The sequence below is a fragment of the Nematolebias whitei genome, chromosome 22 (assembly GCF_014905685.2).
Source record: "Nematolebias whitei isolate Nwh7 chromosome 22, NemWhi1, whole genome shotgun sequence".
Taxonomy (NCBI): domain Eukaryota; kingdom Metazoa; phylum Chordata; class Actinopteri; order Cyprinodontiformes; family Rivulidae; genus Nematolebias; species Nematolebias whitei.
This window is the reverse complement of record NC_056519.1, coordinates 8,254,676-8,274,061: the sequence shown is the minus strand read 5'-3', so window position 1 is coordinate 8,274,061 and position 19,386 is coordinate 8,254,676. Positions and strand designations below refer to the sequence as shown.

At 39.8% G+C, this 19,386-nt stretch overlaps 1 protein-coding gene across 1 annotated transcript in view; it reads left to right on the top strand.

Annotated features, from left to right (window-relative positions):
• The window catches only part of dock4b (dedicator of cytokinesis 4b), a 173,047-nt gene that overhangs the window by 45,093 nt on the left and 108,568 nt on the right, over nucleotides 1-19,386 (top strand). The window contains exons 3-8 of the mRNA XM_037696152.1: nucleotides 2,711-2,751; nucleotides 3,958-4,013; nucleotides 4,110-4,206; nucleotides 4,635-4,783; nucleotides 9,529-9,613; nucleotides 17,866-18,017. Coding sequence (XP_037552080.1) covers nucleotides 2,711-2,751; nucleotides 3,958-4,013; nucleotides 4,110-4,206; nucleotides 4,635-4,783; nucleotides 9,529-9,613; nucleotides 17,866-18,017 — 580 coding nt within the window. The remainder of the gene's footprint in view (nucleotides 1-2,710; nucleotides 2,752-3,957; nucleotides 4,014-4,109; nucleotides 4,207-4,634; nucleotides 4,784-9,528; nucleotides 9,614-17,865; nucleotides 18,018-19,386) is intronic.

Below are 19,386 nucleotides of genomic sequence, written 5' to 3'. Positions count from 1 at the left end.
GCCTTGATTGTCTGTTTCTCAGAAGATAATGACAGTCTAAAATTCTGGCAGCGTTCGAGGTGTTCCTTTAAGGATTGCTAAGTCAGTAATTATTAACCCTTGAACAGTCTCCTGTGGTGTTCTACATTCAAATCTAAGTCAGTGGGGGCAGTTAAAGTGTTAAAGACTTCATAAAGCCACGACTGCACAAATTAAGCTGCCTCTTGTGTGATGAAAACCTTTAGAAATGATTTTCTTTCTTTCCACTTTTTCCTGCAGGAGAGGCTCTCCCCAGCTTCCTGCCAACACCAAGTCTGTTATTCTCCTTTCTTCAGTTCTTTTTAAACTCTTTCCTGTCTCTCTTTCATAGTCTTATTTTTTTGTTGTAATTTCTGTTGTAGATATTTTCCCCCAGAACAATGTGAAATGATTTCCAAGCTCTAATGCACTGCCTCACCACAGTCAACCTTGCCCAAGTACTTTGTCACCTCTGCCTTCCGGAGCTCTTGTCTCACTTCCTTTAAGCAGATAGAAACGCACACAAACACACACACACACACACAACAATCAGCCAGACAGCGAGTCAGTCATGCAACTTGCCAGTCAGAGAGATGTGATATTGTGTGTAAAGGACCCAGAGGAAGTAGACAATGGCACAGCCAGCTGAATGCTTGGCCCAAAAGGGAGGAACTAAATCAGAATCCTGCCAACAGCGAAGAGGCTGAGAGACGGGCTGCTGACAGCAGAGGAGATGGGCTAATGGCTCTGCGTCATGTTGATGCTATTGACACTTCAAAACACTGCGGCTCGCAGAGTGAATGCGTCTTCACCAGCTTGTGGCTGCTGTGTAAAATCGTATAGCCTAAGCTATTGATTTTTTTTACTTTGCTCTTTGGCGGCTCTCCCTTTTACTTTTGTGTAAGAACATTCCTGTGGGTCGTGAATACATGACTACAGTATAAAATCTATAACGTGCTCAGACAAAACCCTACAATAAGACATAGGTCCTAAATGCCACTTAATATGTTGGCTTCGTAAGAGTTTCTGTTGCTGACAAAAACCTGTCATTCAATCCGCCTTTCTTTCTTTGCCGTTACTGTAGTGAACTTAGAAATCTTAATGTTCCCAAACAGTTGACTTTAAGAATAGGGGGTCTTTAAGTTTTGGTCAGTCTGTGATTTTCATTGTTTTTCATTGTGGTGTCTTCTTTTGTGCTACCTTTTCAAAGTTAAATGATGGACCATAGAATTTTGCACATAATTATTCTGCAGGTGTACAGGTTTAAAATAACACTGCATTCATTCATTACGTGTGCATGCCACACTGAAACACCTATACAGAAAGTGCATGTTACAACCCTAGTATTCTTGCACAAAATGACTTTAAAAAAAAAAAAAAGTTGAAAAATTTTGAAAATAAAATTGGCATACCGCAAGGTTTTATTTTGGTACCACTGCTCTTTTAATTTGTTTCTCAATTATCTATATGAAAGTTGTAATGATCTTCTGCGCCAAATGTATGCAGATGATGCTGCCAAATAAGTATCTTAAAAAAAATACACAAAAATTACTAAAGAGACTGTAGTTTCACAGAATCACTTTTTGGTAAACTGTACTAAAACTATTTTCAGTCTGGTTTACAGCCAGAGGAAAAGTGTGTGGTGATTTAACCATTGTTACGCCAAAAAGTAAAATAAATAATTTTGGGTTCCCAGCTTAAGTTTGAGGTTCTTGTTAGGTGTCCAAAACTATCAGAAAATCTACTCTTAAGTGCCTTTTTCTACAAGGATCATATTTTCTTTTAAAAGCCAATGCCATTGCTTGATTGCAAAGTCTAGAAAAAGTATAGTTTATTAGGCTTTGATTGTTTATTCATGATTCATTTATAAAAGCTATAAATTAAACTTTAAAAGCTGTATGGGAGCTATAATAAGGGAAGCAGTTGATGGTAAATCCACGAGGGACAGTTCCATGACATTCTACCTATCGTTCTTTAAACGATGATCCATCAGTGGAAAAATTGAGCTGTTCAGGACTAATGACTCAGCAATATCCTGACTATGTACTCCCTGAAACGGATGGAAGGGCAAATACTGTCTAAGTCACTAATGCTCTGGTCAAAGCAAACAGTGATTAGAATAATCTAATACATTTACATTTGTGCTATTAAACTAATGCTCTTATCTGGAGGGATTTAGTGCAACAGTGGGATGAATGAAATAGTCCCATTGGGAAAGCACATCAGCTCCAACTTGCACAAATAAATATACATTTATTAGATTGTTTCCATTAGTGATGGGATTTGCACAAGCATTGTGCACTCACTACGTTAGTTTGAGTCCATTTTTGAGAGTGTAATGGTGTGAAAAGACAAGCTGCCGTATTAAGACCTTTATGCTTACTTTTTGGCACATCTGCTGGGATGAGACATGATAGCAAGGTTTCTCTGTGGGTTTTCTTCCTCTGTGGTATGAATTCACACATGGTCACACAGGTTGTTAAGAAAACCTTTGTGTATGTTTTGCTGTTCTGCTACTGACTGCAACAAAAGGATTTTCAAAAAATACCTTTTTTTATTTGCCACTGGAAGCATATCATTCATCAATAAGGTGTTGGCAGTTTTTAGTGACGCACCTGATAATGTTTCACCTTCTAGTCAGCACCGTCTTCAGTTCTCTTTGCCCATCTAAGATCCTAATGTTGAACTTTTTAACAGTGTTTTATCTTTGCAGGTTGGTACAGAGGATTCATTCTAAAGAATCCAAATGTCAAGGTAAGCATTCCAGGAAAAAGTGTTTTTGTTTATAGACACTGGCTTGCATGAGTTTGGACGTTCTAATTGATCCGAGCCTAATAAGAGTAATAGTTTCATGAGAAGATGAACTGTTGTCTAAACAGAGGGGAAATAATTTAATGTCAGCATCTTTCTTGTCTTAGTTACTGGTACCTTGTTAGTTAGTCACCTTGTTATGTTTATAGGTTGTATAACAGTCATCATTAGAAGAGGTTAGCAGTAACCTCTAAACACCCGTCAAACAACAGTCAGGTACCTGTAAGCAGCCTTGCAACTAAGTAGGAGAAAGCTCCAAGTAGATAGTAAAGCTCCAAGTAGATAGTAAAGCAGAGGTTTGATAGTATGTGAATATGTATTTATTATTTATTTAGTTATTTGATCTTTGTTTTACCAGGTGAAATGTTTGAGAACCAGTTCTCTTTTACAAAGATAGCTGCGACTGTATTAACTAAAGGAAGGAGGCACTAACAGAAGTCACTGTTTTTAAAATGAAGTAACGAGCAACCATTCATTCAGCCATCCATTATCTTTACCCCCTTCTCCCATTTCGGGTTACGAGGGTCACTGGTGCCCATATCCAACCATCAATGTACGAGAGGCGGAGTGCACCATGGACAGGTCTCCAGTCCATCACAAGGTCACTTAGAGACAAATGAGAAAACCAGTCACTCTCTCACTCACACCTAGGGACAATTTAGAGTTACCAATCAGCCTAACGTGCACGTTTTTGGTCTGTGGCAGGAAACTGGAGTATCCAGAGAAATTCCACGCATGCACGGAGAGAACATGCAAACTCCCTCAGAAAGGTCCCCGGCCGGGATTTGACCCAGCGATCTTCTCGCTGAGAGGCGGCAGCTATGCCAATTGTGCCACTGCGCTGCCTAACTGGCAAACAAATCTATTAAAAAGTATCTAGATACATTTGAAGAGAAGCCTTTATTCATTTAAGATCTTGTATCAATAGATGCATGTAACGGTACTGGTCGTTGACCCAGCAGTTGAGGACACCTGCCTTAGTTAATAGTTGGAGCAAACTATTTATGTTTAAAACAACTTGAAAGATTTAGTGCCAGACACAGACATGGATAATTGTAGCCTAAAAAAATCCCTTGCCTTTTAAATTTTTATGCACTAGTGTACTCGATACTGATTAGGTGCATTTACCTCTTCATCTTTTGTTTGAAGGGGATCTTCCCATCCAACCACATCCACTTGAAGAATGCTGTTGTGAAAAACAAAGGGTGAGCACCATCTCTATAGTTTCCTATTTTATTTCTCAAATATGTGGTTTAGGTTTGAACAAAGTGTAATTCGTGTGCATCAACGTAATTTTATAGGCAATTTGAGACTGTGATCCCTGTCGAAGACTCCGTCATCACTGAGATGACGTCAACGCTACGAGACTGGGGCGCCATGTGGAAACAGCTCTATGTGGTAGGAAGCGCAACGGCTCAAATGCATCACTTTAAATATCACCACTGCTTTAAGCCCTTTATGTGCTTCATGCAGGGAGTTTATTTGGTCACTGAGAAACAGTAAAAAAGCATTTTCCTACCCTTTCATTTGTTGAATTGATTGTGTTTGTAGCCTATTAAGCCATCTGGGTGCTGATTAAATTGAACTGATGAATGCTTGCAGATCAAACAACCCATATTTGTGGCAAAAAGCAGCAGGACATTGAATCTAATTTGCTCCAATCAATTCTAGGACCTTTCATTTGCTTTTTCTTCCCTCTCTGGTTGCCCTTCTCAGTGTTGCACTTCTCTGATTTGTGCTCTGTTCCAAAACCTGCTTTCCGTTGTGTTTTTAAGGTGGCCGTGTTTGAGCAACGCTAGTTTTCTTGTGTCTTTTATTTCCTGCAGAAGAACGAGGGGGATTTGTTCCATCGGCTTTGGCACGTGATGAATGAGATCTTGGACTTGAGGCGGCAGGTGTTGGTCGGACACCTCACCCATGATCGCATGAGGGACGTCAAGCAGCACATCACGGCCAGACTGGACTGGGGCAACGAGTGAGTAACAAAAAGGACAATGTCCAAAGCTGTCTCTTAGGGGTTTTAGTTTTTTATACGCCCATTGAAGGCAAGACGTATTATGGTCTAGTATTCGTCTGTCCATAAAGTTTCTCTTGCAAAACTTGCTGCACATATGCATCATCAGTAACTTCAAGGTCAAGGTCATAAATTAAGGCCAAATATTATACTTTGCTTGCTCAAACTATTGCTATAGGTCATTGTTTAATAATAACACAGTGTTTCCCCTATATCAATTGCCTTGGCAGGATGGTCGTATCTTCCGTGATTTTTGTTGACTGGGGTGGGATGGGTGGTGGATGGAGATGGGGACACGTCTGTGTTGCGCACTGTTTGTACTGATCGAGGGGGTCTGGGAGACGGCTCAGCGTGTGGCAACGCTACCTATCTCTTTAGCTAGCGCTTCTGTATTGCGCACCGCTAGCTTAGTGCTACAACATTGCAGGCAATTGTCGACGGGGGTGGGTGGGGTTATAAGTATGGTAGGCAGGATGCTCATTTCTGTTGACTGGGCGGGGCACCCTGCTTGTATAATGGTAGGGGAAACACTGTAACATATAACAATGTTGCTGTATAATAGTTTGTCTACGGGCGTATAATGTGCCAGATGCGGTCCTCTTGTTAATTAACTTTTTTTTTTGCCTCTGTGACATTTAAGACCTGGAAATATAAAATGTAAGACTCGTTTATGAGGGGCTTCATTTCAACAGCTGGATTTTCTTGTTTTTTCCACAGTTTCATTTTCTCCATGACTTTCTCATGAAGGTCATATTCCTGCAGTTTTCAGATAAATCTCGGAGATATGCTTTTTACGGCAATCCTTTGAGCAGATCTTGTTGTCTTTGTTTTGCAAACCTCAACGTGACCTTTGCTGCTTCTGTTCACAGCTTTTCCTTGACTTTTGTTAACTTGACGAGGCTTTTTTTTTTTACACATTCTCATCATTTATAGGCCTGAAAGACTTTGATGCTTCAAACGGTCAATCGCTGCTGGTTGTTGGGGCAGTTTTTCAAAAGACACGTTGTTCATAAAGGTTTTAGATTTGTATCACCACTTCTTGCAAGATGTTTAAACTTTTAGACCTTGGCTTTTTGCACGACATTTTATTTTCTTCATCTAGAATGCATGAAAAATAACGGGTAATCTTAAATTGGATCTTGATCTTTAAACACTCAGTTTACTGCCTTAGCTATTAGGAGGAAAAAAAAAACTTTTCAGGTGCGTGCAGAATGGAGAAAAACTAGGCAAGATAGAATAGTGGAATTAGAAATCTAATTTAGTTAACAAATAGCTCAAATTCTTCTTGATTTAAGTAGTTTTGTAATGAAGCATGAGCTGAGGCCCTAAACACGAAGTAGCAGTATTGCTTTGGAAATGAACACTCTGAAAGTGTCATTTCCAATTTGCACCTCCGCCTGCTTTTTTTTTTTTTTTTACATTTATTTATTACAAGAGTCAAAGGCAAATTGCAAACCTGACTCTGTGTTATTTCTTTGTCGTGATTAATTTGTGCAAATATCCATCAGTGTCTGATTTGTTTTAGGTGTGACAGAAAGAGAAAATGCTACAAGACTTAGCAACTAAGAACTACTGTATGCTCTAAATGCTAAGTTTAATACATTTGGGTGTTGGATTAGTGCATTATTATTATTATTGGCCCATGATCAGGTTTTTATTTTGTGAAATTAAATTTGTCTCCCTTTCAAGTTCTGAAAACGCTTATAAGAAATCAAACAGGGGAGATGCATATCAATTGAGTTTGCGGTAAATGCTTCTTTTTTTTTAAATGCTTCTTAAAGAATCATCCTATCTTGTTTTTGTGGACTTGGAATGCGCTATATATACAGTACACGTTAGAAACGATAGACATTTAGCCTATGATTGAGATCTGTCTTCTACCAGCTAACCGCAGTAATGCTGTGTCTGATGTAAAATCAGAGTGGTCAGATTTAATTGTTACTTTTTTTTTAGTTGAAAACCGTGCGTAAGTGGTGTTAAATTCCTTTCTTCGAGAGCCAAGTAGCGAGGCTACAAGCTAGCTATGACCGGCTTGCCGTACTCATATTGGGACACATGCGCAAAACGCTGTGTTCCGTCGCAAGTTGTTGTTTTTTTTTTTTTGTTGAAGTTTGTTGGTCAGCTTTAGAGAGTGAATTTGAGCTTAAAAAAAAAAAAGTTAAACCTATTATTTGTGAAAAGAACACTGTGTTGTGTGATTTTACTGCGAGACCCTCTGGTCAAAGCCACAGAGGAAACCGGTCACCATTTTGTGTCAGCTCTCCTTAAAGCGGAAGGAGACGCCCACTAGAGGGTTGGAGGGTGAAGTGTTTTCAGTGTAAAATGCTGCAATACTGAAAACTGTTGAGAGTTAACAACATATTCTTTTGTTTAAAATATATGGCTAAAACTACATTTGATATCTTTTGCATTGTTTTGCACAACAAGAAAGAAGCCCAATACTTGATTTGTTTATTATTTAAAAACTCTCAGGATCTAGTAGTGGAATTTTCTTAATTGAGATTGTTTTGTGGTATAGCAGTTTTCAAAATAAATGATGGCAAAAGGACACCCTATACTTTTTTTCATTCCTATTGCAAGTTTTATACCAAAAACATATTGTGATATATATCGTTACCGCCACCCATCACAATACATATCGTGATATGAATTTTATGCCATATCACACATCCCTATTGTGGACCCAGGATTGCACCTTGACCCATTTTGTGGCAAAAGTATCTCGTTTTACTCCTAGTTTTATCCTTGAATAATATTATCTAATCTCTTGTCAAACCAATGTGCGGATCATTAAATATATATTGAAATAACAATAAGGCTAAATCCAGTTTTACAGTGTACTTATCACTAGTTGGGTTTTGAATTTTCTTGAATCATAGAAATGTGTTTTAACAAGAGCTTAATGGAAAATCCTTTTCAGTGTTTTCCTGCAGAATAAACGAAGGCCATAAATTACCCTAACGTTTGCTCCCCGGTGTAACCAGGAGAGATTTGAGAGTCTGGAAGTTTTTTAAGACGACTTCTCGGAAGGTGGAAGAATCCCTCTGAGCACTTGCTGTAATTTGGAAACAAAAACAAAAAGGCATATTTAGACTTAATGAACCTCCGTAAATTTACCTGCTGTCTGTCCGGTGGGGTCTGAGAACTCCTCGCTTCATTTAACATCGGTGGTTTATTGTGTTCCACGCAAACAAAGTCCCTTGAAAATAAAAGTTTCTCACCTTAAATTTCTTCCCGAAGATTTCTGCAACTCTCGAACTTCCTCACTCCTCCATCTTTTGCTGTCACCTACCCCACACTCCACACTGCACACTCAATCAGACCTCTTTTCCTCTCATACAGACAAGACTTGCTCCATCCCTCCTGCTGTTTTCTCCTTCCTATCTTTTTTTAACAGTGCTGTTGGGTTGAAGCGGGAGGGGGGATATCATGGCAGTCTTGTTTTGTGTGGCCTTGCATGTCGATCTTTTTCTTTTTGGTTCCTCAAAAAAGTCCCACATCACTGCTTAGTGAGGGGGTGCTTTACAGAGGCTAACTGTGGGCTGCTATCCCTGCATTTTTTTCCTTTTGTCACGCGCTTTTCTGTGTATCATTTGGTCCTACATAAAGGGGACTAAAGAGGGGTGGGAAGAAAACACTTTATAGAAATCAGCACAAAGTCGTGCATTCTTATGTTGATGCGGAGCGGGGGTCTGCAACCTTTACGATCAAAAGAGCCATTTCTGCCCCTTGGTTCACTAAATTAAACACGTCCAGAGCCGCAAAACCTGCTGCAACTGTCATTATCAACTGGTGGCTCATGGGCCACTTTAAGATTGTTGGAGGGGGCTTTTCTGGCCAGTAGGTGTGAAATTACCATATTTTCCTGCCTAAGTGAAACTTTATTTTCATAGTTTGGCCAGTCCTGCGACTTATAGTCCAATGTGACTTGTATACGTTTTTTTTTCCCTATTCCTGACGCAGTTTTTGACCGACTCATTAAATGTTCATTCATACTGACATGAACCAAAAAGTGAACAGTGAAAGAGTGCGACCTATACTCAGGAGTACTTATAGCTTGGAAAATATGGTATAAAACTTTAAACATCCAATGATTGTTAACATTTATTGATATTTTTATATTTTGATACAAAAGAAAAGAATGACTTTCATCCACCCATCCATCCATCCATTCATCGTCTTTACCCGTTTCTTCCTTTTCGGGTTGCAGGAGGTCACTGGGGCCCATATCCAGGTCGCAAGTCCTGAAAACTGGATTCTTGTAAAGAAAAATATATATATTTATCTATATTTTGCCAAATTTTTTAAAAACTAAAACAATGAACTGTGCAGGCTTATGCATTTTTTAAATTGTGGAGTAAATGAGTCCTACTTTGAAGAAGTAAAGCATAAAGTTAAAGTGAGTATAATTTACTCTGTGTATTAGTACTAGTATCCACATATTTGTGAAGGAAATGACAGGAAAACTGCTAAAACTGGTCATTTTTTTGTTGTGGGTAAAACATCCTATAAAATTCAGTTTGATGTTAGTTTTGGTCAAAGCTTGAAAGAGCCGCTGTGGAGGGACCGAAGATCCGCATGTGGCTCCAGAGCCGCAGGTTGCAGACCCCTGATGCGGAGTCTTATTAAATGATAGGCGATGAGTCAGCAGTTCTTGTAGTCTTGGTGTTTCTTTAGCTAAGTTGTATTCAACTTTTGTGTTTCAGGCAACTTGGCTTGGACCTGGTTCCCAGGCGCGAGTTCAGCATGGTGGACCCCGATGAAGTCAGCGTCACAGAGCTTTACAGACTGGTGAGCAGCCTTACAGTTTTTTACTAGTTCTCTCATCAGTGGCCCATTTGTGGTGCAGGTGATTAGTTGACCCGCTCTCAGATGGATTCAGGCCTGAGTTTGGCTGCATTTTAAGATGCTAAATTCAATGCTTCTCACAAGGGAGGCCCACTCTGCTGTAGAAAATGGCCAATGACATTCAAGGTTTTGTCATGTTATGATCACTCTTCACTGTGATGCCTTAGGTCTTATTGTTTATGTATAACTGACCTTTTTAATGCAGGTTATTTGCGATTTGAGGCTACAGCTAATTTTTTTTATGCTTCTGCAGCTTTTTTGTGAGGATATGTCATGACATGCAGGTAAAAATAATATAAACCAGATTTCAGTTTGGATCAATGTAGGACAAAGAGCACAATGCGATACATATCCCCATCTGGATATTTAGCTGCTTCTGTCTGTGCAATAGAAAATATCTCCTCAGTTTTTATCATTTTAGTAGTTTTTATGTTTTAAAATTGTACCGGATTGTAGTAACAGCAGTATGGTTTGTGTTATACTGTCGTTTTCTGTTCTTAGGACAGTAAATTATAATATAATGTTTTGAAACATAAAAATCAAATATGCTGCTCATTAAGCTGCTACAAGACGTTCATTAAGAGGTCCTAATTGGAGCATTAATTTTTGAAAATGTTCATTGTACATTCATTTCTAGGCCTTTATACTGCTAATGCGTTCAAACTTTGTTTCTTTTTATTTTAGCTCATACTCTTTTACTGGCATTATGTTACTTTTTTATTTGTATTTGTTGTTTGCAAATGAGGTTAACTATTGGTGCCACATCTCATTGGGATGGTTCCTTAGAAATGGCATGATCACTTGTTTTTCCCCCCCCAAAAAATAAAAAAATTTACAGTTCAAATGGAAACACCACTGTTATTATAAGACCAAAGAAACTTAAAGCGGAACCAGTATTCAGGATTTAGCCAGGATTGATTGGGTGGTTATTGAATCATTGACATGTGCTCCAACACTTATTCAACAGTTTTCACCTGGGAGCACTTGGAGCTCAGAAAACTGCTGTTTTCTTATGTTTTTAAGTTTACTAATATTTCTAATTAACCCCTGCAACTGGAAATGTCCATTCTCTCGCAGTTCTGAGTCACTACCTGTAAAAAGTTAGTCAGATCTTAAAGTTATATTATGATATCTTAAGTGTCTTTCTTCAAATTGAAGTTTAACAGAGGTTTTTGCAGAAATTGGTAGATGAAAACATTTTTAGTAAACGTGAAAAATAAAGAAGAAATCTCCTTGGTGCTGGACACGATTATTATCATGTTGTTTAAATGGTTTTTTTTTTAAAGACACAATATTTAAGTTTGAGTATTCAGTTTTTATGACTTTCTGGTTTTATTTAGGATTTTTTAGTCTCATGTGGGAACTGTCGGCATGTCTCGCATTGGATTTTGGGACAGAGTCAATGTTGACCTCGGCAGCAGAAGTCGGTGTTTAATATTTCACGTCACCGACATCAGTGTTTTCTTTACAAGCAGGAAAACTGTTGGACTGAATGTGGCGCCCGTTCCATCAGCTTCCATATTTCTCTCCTTCCTTTCCCCACCACCACCCTCGGTCATTCTTCCCACTTTCTCCCAAGTCCCAACCACTGTTACCGTGGCAACCACTTCTCCTCCCTGATACAGACCAGGGAGAATTATATCACACACACACACTGTCGGCTTCCCTTTCAGAGGGGTAATTGAGGCTCTTAATCCACCCGTTTCATTATTTTTTTGTTTGTCAAAACAAAAGCAGCCGACGCAGGATGAAAGCTTTACACACCTCTATTAAGTGGTGTACAAAGTGACTTCAATTCCCCCCCATGGTGGGATAAGATTAAAACAAAGGCTATTGCCAACAATAACCTCACACACAAACGCAACATGTTAACGAGCTTCAGTTTACATCAGTATTTATAGTTGCACCATTAGCTGTAAGAGGAGTTTCTTTTTACTGTTTTGAGCTCAGGTCCTGTTTGAAATGTTAGGATTACCAATTCGGCTGGATTATGCGAAGTTATATTACGTTATCAGCCTAATGAGGGAAAAGATAGACTGAAAAGTGTAAGGTAAAGACAACTAGAGGAATAGTATTTCCTGTGAAAATGCAGTGTGAATGCTTATGGTAGAAGAACTTGCTGAAAAACAGTTGAAATTGGCTGAAAACATACTGAAATGCCATTTTTCATGCTTGTTAAGCATAACTCCAGTAATACCACACATTGACACCCAACACACCGGACGTTACATTGGCTGTTGTGATGATTAAATGCTTTGATCAAAGAAATACTACTAAATTTTAGTGGTTTTATTTGCTTGTAAAAATAATTGAAACTTCCCACACTCTTTCAATGTTCTTAGCAATGTTCTAAACCCTCTAAATGCTCTGAAAGAGAACAGCGAAAGAGAGCAAACAGGCTGATGCTACGGTTATTGAGCCAATCCCAGGTGTGGACTGGCTGTCGGTAGCACTGGGACATTTCCCGGTGGCCTGGCCTGCTCAGTGATTGCCGAGGGCGACTAAAGGCTCGGTTCAGGTCGCGCTTGATTATTTTACATAAACAATCCATGCTGCTCACTCTGGTATCTGCCTCATTGAAGCTCCCACAGCAGCGATGGGGAAAGACAGACCCCCCTCCCTTTCTCTTTCTGAGGCTGTCAGAGACACACAATGGGTTGCGCAAACGCCTGTTTTGTGTCTCTGCTGTGACAGATATCCTCAGAAAGAGAAAGGAGGGGATCCCTTGGTAATCACTGAGTGGGCCAAGCAACTGGAAATGTCCCGGTGCTCCCGACGGTCAGTCCGCCCCTCAGCACAATGCTCAGGTTGGTCGCCTTCCATCAATCAGCCAGTCATGTGTCATGTACATCTTAGTGAGTCCGCGACAGTCGAATCGCGAAGTATCGAGGGACTATTGTGCATCACCGTAAACATCACAGTGGTTTTATTGGCTGTAAAAATATTTTTAATGGAAAAAATACTGACATTTTTAGTTCATACCTTATTGTTTTAAAGTCTGATAAGTGTGAAGTTTTTAAGAGCTAGAAAACTTCTTTACATTACAAAAAAAAAAAAAAGACAAACGCTTCTTCTGGGTGGAAAATGTAATGGTTGAGCCAAAAGATGCGCCTTACGCACTCTTGATATGCAGTTGTGGTGTTAATGTTCCAATTGTTTTTTTAGGAGTCAGTGACAGTCTGACAAAATAAAGTAATATTGTTATTTATTTGACATTTTTCTTTAAAAAAAGAAATGAAACATCAAATGTGCAATTTTGGCTTTACGGAAATGTTGAAAGGATTATTCTTTAGGAGGAAGATTGTAAAGCAAACTGTTAAAGATTGATATGCACCGACTGACTCTTGTGAAAACGACATGTGCAAGTCTTTTGTTTAGCAGTCGCAACAGCAGCTTTAAAATAGAAAGATGTTCAAAACTTGTTTTAAATCCTTAATTGGCTCCCCAATCTCAAGTCAGCACCGTTCTTTTGGGAGAGCTCTGCAGCAAATTCAACAGAATTTCAAACTTCCTCCTTTTTCTTTTTTCCTCCTTGGAGACTGAGATCAATCCAGACTTCGAGCTGAGCGGACCAGAGCTTAGATCCCTCCGATTAATTCATCACCTGCGGTATTTCATTTAAAGGATAACTCGGGCTGCTTCTCTGTACTGTTTATCCTTCCACAAACCTAGAAGCGAGATTTAAAGAAGCCTGAATAGTGAGTGATGGAAGGATATAAAAAGACTTGTAGTTTCCCCGTGGCCTTAGCTTGACCCGTTTCTCCACTTGTTGCGCTTCATTCCATTTCAGGCAAATATCGGTGAACTAACATTAAGGCACGAGTCTTTGTTCCATCATCTTCGTTCTGCTCCTACAACGTCACGTCTTGGCAGAAGGCATGCCAGGCTCTTACTGGTATGTCTATATTTTGTGTGTAGTCATGCTGAAGCTGTCACAAAACCACACACTGCTCCCGCCGGGCGGCCTTAATGACACGCTGAAAATAGCCACGTAATGAAATCCCGCTGCACGAATTAGGTCTTTCCCCAGACCCAGTCATTTCGCGTCAAAACAAGCAGCTCAGCCCCGCTCCGTGTAGAAGCGCTGATCTGTTAAAGACGTTGGCTCGTCCTAACAGCAGTTGGTTGTTTTTTTTCTGGGTTTCTCCGTCAGGCAGAAGAGTCGTGACCAAAGAAAACACTATTCACAGTTAAAAGCTGTTGTAAAATGATTTGCGTTGTCATTTTTATGGATGCCAGTGCTTTTTCATTTGCCTATTTACAGCTGAGCAAACTGTTTTCTTAAGCATACCATTCATTATATAGTTGTCTTAGTGCCATTTATCTCATTTGACTTGAAACATGAATCATGTCTCACACTTTCTCTGACACATTTGTTATTCTGTTTTTATTTTTTGTCCAGAAAACAACGTCTTCGTTTAGCTGTGGATCCTGTAATAATTTTCCCATCATTTTTCTTTTAGCTTACTTGATTTCAAAGAAATGCGTTGCTGCTTGTTAAGCCTCTTAACACAGACCAGTTAATCAGTGAAGTATAAAATGCTCTTGAACTCCTAGAATTAGTCAATGTTGTGTCTGAAAATTACTGAAAACTTCACAGAGAACCCATTTCACACTCTTACAGCACTTTGAGCAGTTCTGTTGTAGAATGCAGTTTCTTTTGAGACAAAAAAAAAAATAATAAAAAGTTCAGTTTCTAAACAACATGGCTGGCATGAAATAGTAGTTTTTTGAAACGGGTGAAATTTTTGAGCGCCGTTGGCTCAAAAAATGTTTCATCTCAGTTCTTTTTGTTGTGCCACACATGAATAATTCTTCATGGTCTTAGAAAACATTTATTTTCTGCTGCTTATCTGTGGTCGGGTTGCAGAAACACAAGTTCCAAGAGGGAAGTTTAGAACTTGTTCTCCAGTGATACGCTCCAGCTCCTCCTGGAGGATCCCAACATGTTCCCAGGCCAGAGAGGATACTTCAAATAATACTTCCAGCAAGTTCTGGGGTCTTCTCCCAGTGGGATGTGCCTGGAAAACCTGTTGCAGGAGACATCTTTATCAAACGCTCAAACTACCTCAGCTGACTCGTTTCACTCCTCCTCATCTCTTCTCTAAGGTTGAGCCCAGCCACCCTACTAGAGGAAGCTCATGTCAGCTGCTTGTATTCAGTTTCTCATTCTTTCGGTCATGATCTTATGACCATAGATGAAGGTTGGAATGTAAACAGACTAGGAAATTGAGAGCTTTGCCTTATGGGTCAACAGACCGGAGCAACATCGTCATTACTGCGGACAAGGCCCTAATCAATCGATCAATCTATCTTCTGCTCCATCAAACCATCATTCGTTAAGAAGAGTCTTAACTCCCATTCTTGAGGCTTAGGTGGGAGAAAGCAAAATATAAATTTTAGATTACAATAAACGTACTGTGTCTTGTTTCTTGTATTCCTCCTTCTTCCAGTGAAGAACAATGGACTCAGACTTAAGAGGAGCTGACTCTCATCCCAGCTGCTTAACGCTTGGCTGTAAATTGCCTCAGTGCACGCTGAAGGTCATGGCCTGAAGATGCCAACAGAATCATTATCAGCTGCAAAAAAAAAAAGAGGCAGAGAGGAGACCTTGACATTCCCAAACCTGACAACCTCCTCTTCGCCACTGCTCCTTGAGATCCATGATCTTCACAAGAGGATCAAAGACAAGTAGCAGTTCTGAAGGGGTTCATCCCGCATCAGAACCTGAGCTTGACTTTGTGTCATGAATGCGTACACAGCTCTTGCTTTGGTCACCAGGGTCAAACATACAGTCGCAGTATTGCAGCAATAATGTTTATCTTTTTGTCGCTCCTCGTTTGGGACATAATTCTCATAATTGTTTTAAATAAATATACTGTCCATGTTTAGTGCATTCCAATTGTTTATTTAGGTATCTATTCTCAGAACGAAGGTGATGCATGTTTTGTTCAGTAAAGATGCTTAATAAATGTTCTGTGAAAGTCCCAATATCTCAAGGCAACAAAAGAAAACTGAAGCATTAGTGTTTGTTGCACTTCCAGTCTTTGTGTTTCCTTGGCACTAGGTCTGCCACAAACAGTCAAACGATACATCTGAAACGTTAAAATATTTTGCCTGTAGTGCTGTTGGCAGTCTGCAAATTACATGCTTTGTTAACTAGATATGTCAACTTGAACTATATTTGAGTCTGTTTTGGGATTTCTGTAATATATGCAAATCTGCAACAAAAATTCTCCCTGTTGGGAGACGTCTCAAGGGGATTTTTTATTTTTTTTACTTTGAAATTAGACACTAAAGACAGCAGCTCTGAGACACGATGGATCGTCTTTAAGGAAACCTAACCACAAGCATTTCCCCCTGGTTTTATTTGAATTTGTTCATCTTTGGTCCTGCTTTTGGGGGGATTTGAGCTTTTGCTTTATTTTTTTTTTACTATCCCAATTTCAGAAAAGTTGGGACATTGTGTAAAATCTAAATAAAAATAGAATGCATGGATTTTCAAATCCCATAAACCCATAATTTATTAACAATAAATAAAGCCAACTTAGCAAATGTTTAAGCTAAGACATCTTGAATTTTATGGCAGCAGCATCTCAAAAAGGTTGGGACAGGGACAACGAAAGGCTGTAAAAGTAGGTGGCACTAATAAAAAAAACAGCTGCAGGAGCATTTTGTAATAAAATTGATTACTGTATTTTCTGCCGTATAAGTCGCACCTTTTTTCATAAATTTGCAAGTCCTGCAACTTATACACAGAAGCGACTAATATACATGTTTTCCTCATATTTATAACCCAATTTTGACTTTGAAATGTTTATTCATAAATATGAACCAGTAAACATTACCAGTTTCAGCTGCTAGAGGGCCCTCTAGGCTTTTATATGCTGTTCCGCTACACCCCCCCCCTACACACACAAATGTTCACATAAACAACTGAGAAAAACATGACACAAGTAAAATCCCCCCAAACAGAAAATCCTATTCCTATTTTGCATATTACAAACTGCAGGTAATAAAATATGCAGCCCAAAATGGTAATCGAGCAGCAGAAAGAAAGTTTGTAAACGGGTTGGGTCCGCACAGTCTGCCTGGGTAATTCAACCTGGCGGAAGGGACGACCGCACGGCGGCGGAAGATTCCCCCTTGGGGGGAACATTCCCCTGGTGTCTGGCTGGCTCCCTCCAGGTGCATTTCCTCTGTGGCGGTGCGCCATCCATCCATCTATCCATCCGTCGCGACTTCGGCTGCACGCTCTACAGCCTTCCTCCGCTGCCTGAGCCGGGAGGAAGGGGTCAGCAGAGTGCGCGTTCCGCGGCCCCAGGAAGCAGCGAGATGTGGGCGGACAAAGGCTCCAGAGCTCGCCTTAGTCCCCACTCCGCCACCATATCGGGGAGGAACACCAGCGCCCAGGCGAAATGAAGCTGTTTTGACCATTAAAGTGCATTTACTAAGGAAAAGTTCAACTGAGGCACACCTTTACTATAATTTTGAGCAAACAAATAATTGTTTTTATGTGTTAATCTTGCTAAATTCTTGTTAAAGTCCTCCCATGCACGCTCCTGTGGCCGCCATTTGGGAGACAATCGATATTTAGCACACCAGCCTGCGTTTCCGGGTGGTCAGTGGTGACACATAATAGATGCAACTTATACAGCGATGCGACTTATTTAAGTTTTTTTCCACGTTATTAGACATATTTGGACTGATGCGACTTATACGCCGGAGTGACGTGTACGGATGAAAATATGGTAACTGGCAACAGATCCATAATAAGACTGGGTATCAAAAGAGCATTTTAGAGAGGCTGAACCTCTGAAGTACAGATGGGCAGAGGTTAAGCGGTCTGTGTAAGACTACATCTAAAAACAGTGGAAACATTTCAGAATAATGTCCCTCAACAGAAAACTGTGAAGACTGACTAATGCCATCATCTACAGCTCATAGCATCAAAAGATTTAAAAAACTCATTTTTTCCGAATATTGGTACTTTTTATTGGTTACATTTCAAACCAAGTTCCATTGTGATTAAAATACAGGCTTATGACATTTACAGATCAATGTGTTCTGTTTTTATTTACATTTTACGTAACGAATCAGAGTATTACACTTTCCACCCTACTCAATCTGGCAGGTAAAGTCATTCAATGTTTCCCCACTTTGCTATTTAGCTGATGTCTTCTTTTCTGTTGCAGATGGAGCATCGCCATCGTAAAAAGGAGACAGCGGCGCCCGCTAGCACCCATCACTTGTTTGTCCATGTGAAGAGCCTGATGAGCGCCAATCTGGGGGAGGAGCTCGAAGTCTACTTTCACATTTATGATGGACGGGAGAACCGGCCACTCAGGTAGAGATTTTAAAATGAACATATCTAAAAAACTTGGAAATCTCTGTCTGATGTGAAGGTTTTTGCTCCAACTCCATTCGTGAGCATTTCTCCAATGAAACATCTGTTGCGCACACTGAAACATAAAAGTGGGCGAGGCCATGTTTTTTAATTTTATTTTTATTCCCCAAATTAAAATCTATGCTCTCCACCTTAAAGAGCTAGTCACATAGGGAGAATGCACATGCAGCTTGAGTGCACACTCGCACACACTACATCGGGGGCTAAGCTCCCTGGATTCACAGTTCAAAGCGAAGAAATTTCATTTTATGTCACAAACAAGAGGCTTAATCAGGAGAAGGAGCATGAGGGGGCTGAAAACAGTGAGGCAGCAGAGAAACTTCTTTTGATAAGTCATGCTTTAGTGTCAATCTCACCGCCTCACAGAGGAATCGGGGCGATGTTGGCGCTGCATGTTATTACTTTAAACTGCATACCGTAGCTCAGATTTTGTTTCAGACTTAGTTCTCATCAGAAAGTTTCTTTAATTCTAAGAGAAGTTCTCACCACCGCTGTGACACCAACCTTGCAAGAGTTGGTGTTTTATTGTCCTGCACCTTTAGACACAAACTGTCAGTGATCAAGAAGCACTTTCAACTAGGGATGCACGATATTGGATTTTTGGCCAATATCCAATATAGTATTATATATGCATATAATATAATATATGCCAATATGTTAAAACTAGGAATGTGCGATATAAACGGTACACGGTAGAAACGATAGAGATCTGTCTTCTACCGGCTAACCGCAGTAATGCTGTGTCTGATGTAAAATCAGAGTTGTCAGTTTAATCGTTACTTTTTTTAGTTGAAAACTGCGTAAGTGGTGTTAGTCTTTTTTTCGAGAGCTAAGTAGCGAAGCTATAAGCTAACTACGTCCAGCTTGCCGTAGTGTTGCCGTATTCAGACGCATGCGCAAAGCGCTGTGTTCCGTCGAAAGTTTTTTTTTTTTTCCCCATCGAAAGTTGAAGTAAGCGTTGGTCAGCTTTAGAGAAACCTGCTCTCTGGTCTGTGATAAGAACGCTGTGTTGTGTGATTTTACTGCGAGACCCTCTGGTCAAAGCCACAGACTCATTTTGTGTCATCTTTCCATTAAAGCGGAAGGGGGCGCCAACTAGAGGTTTGGAGGGTGAAGTGTTTCAGTGTAAAATGCTGCTCTGTTGCTGTTCATTTGTTAAGTGAGAAGACTGGAAACTGTTAAGAGTTAACAACATATTATTTTGTTTAAAACATATTGCTAAACTACATTTGATATATTTTGCTCTGTTTTGCACTACAAGAAAGAAGCCTAATACTTGATTTGTTTATTATTTAAAAATTCTGGACCT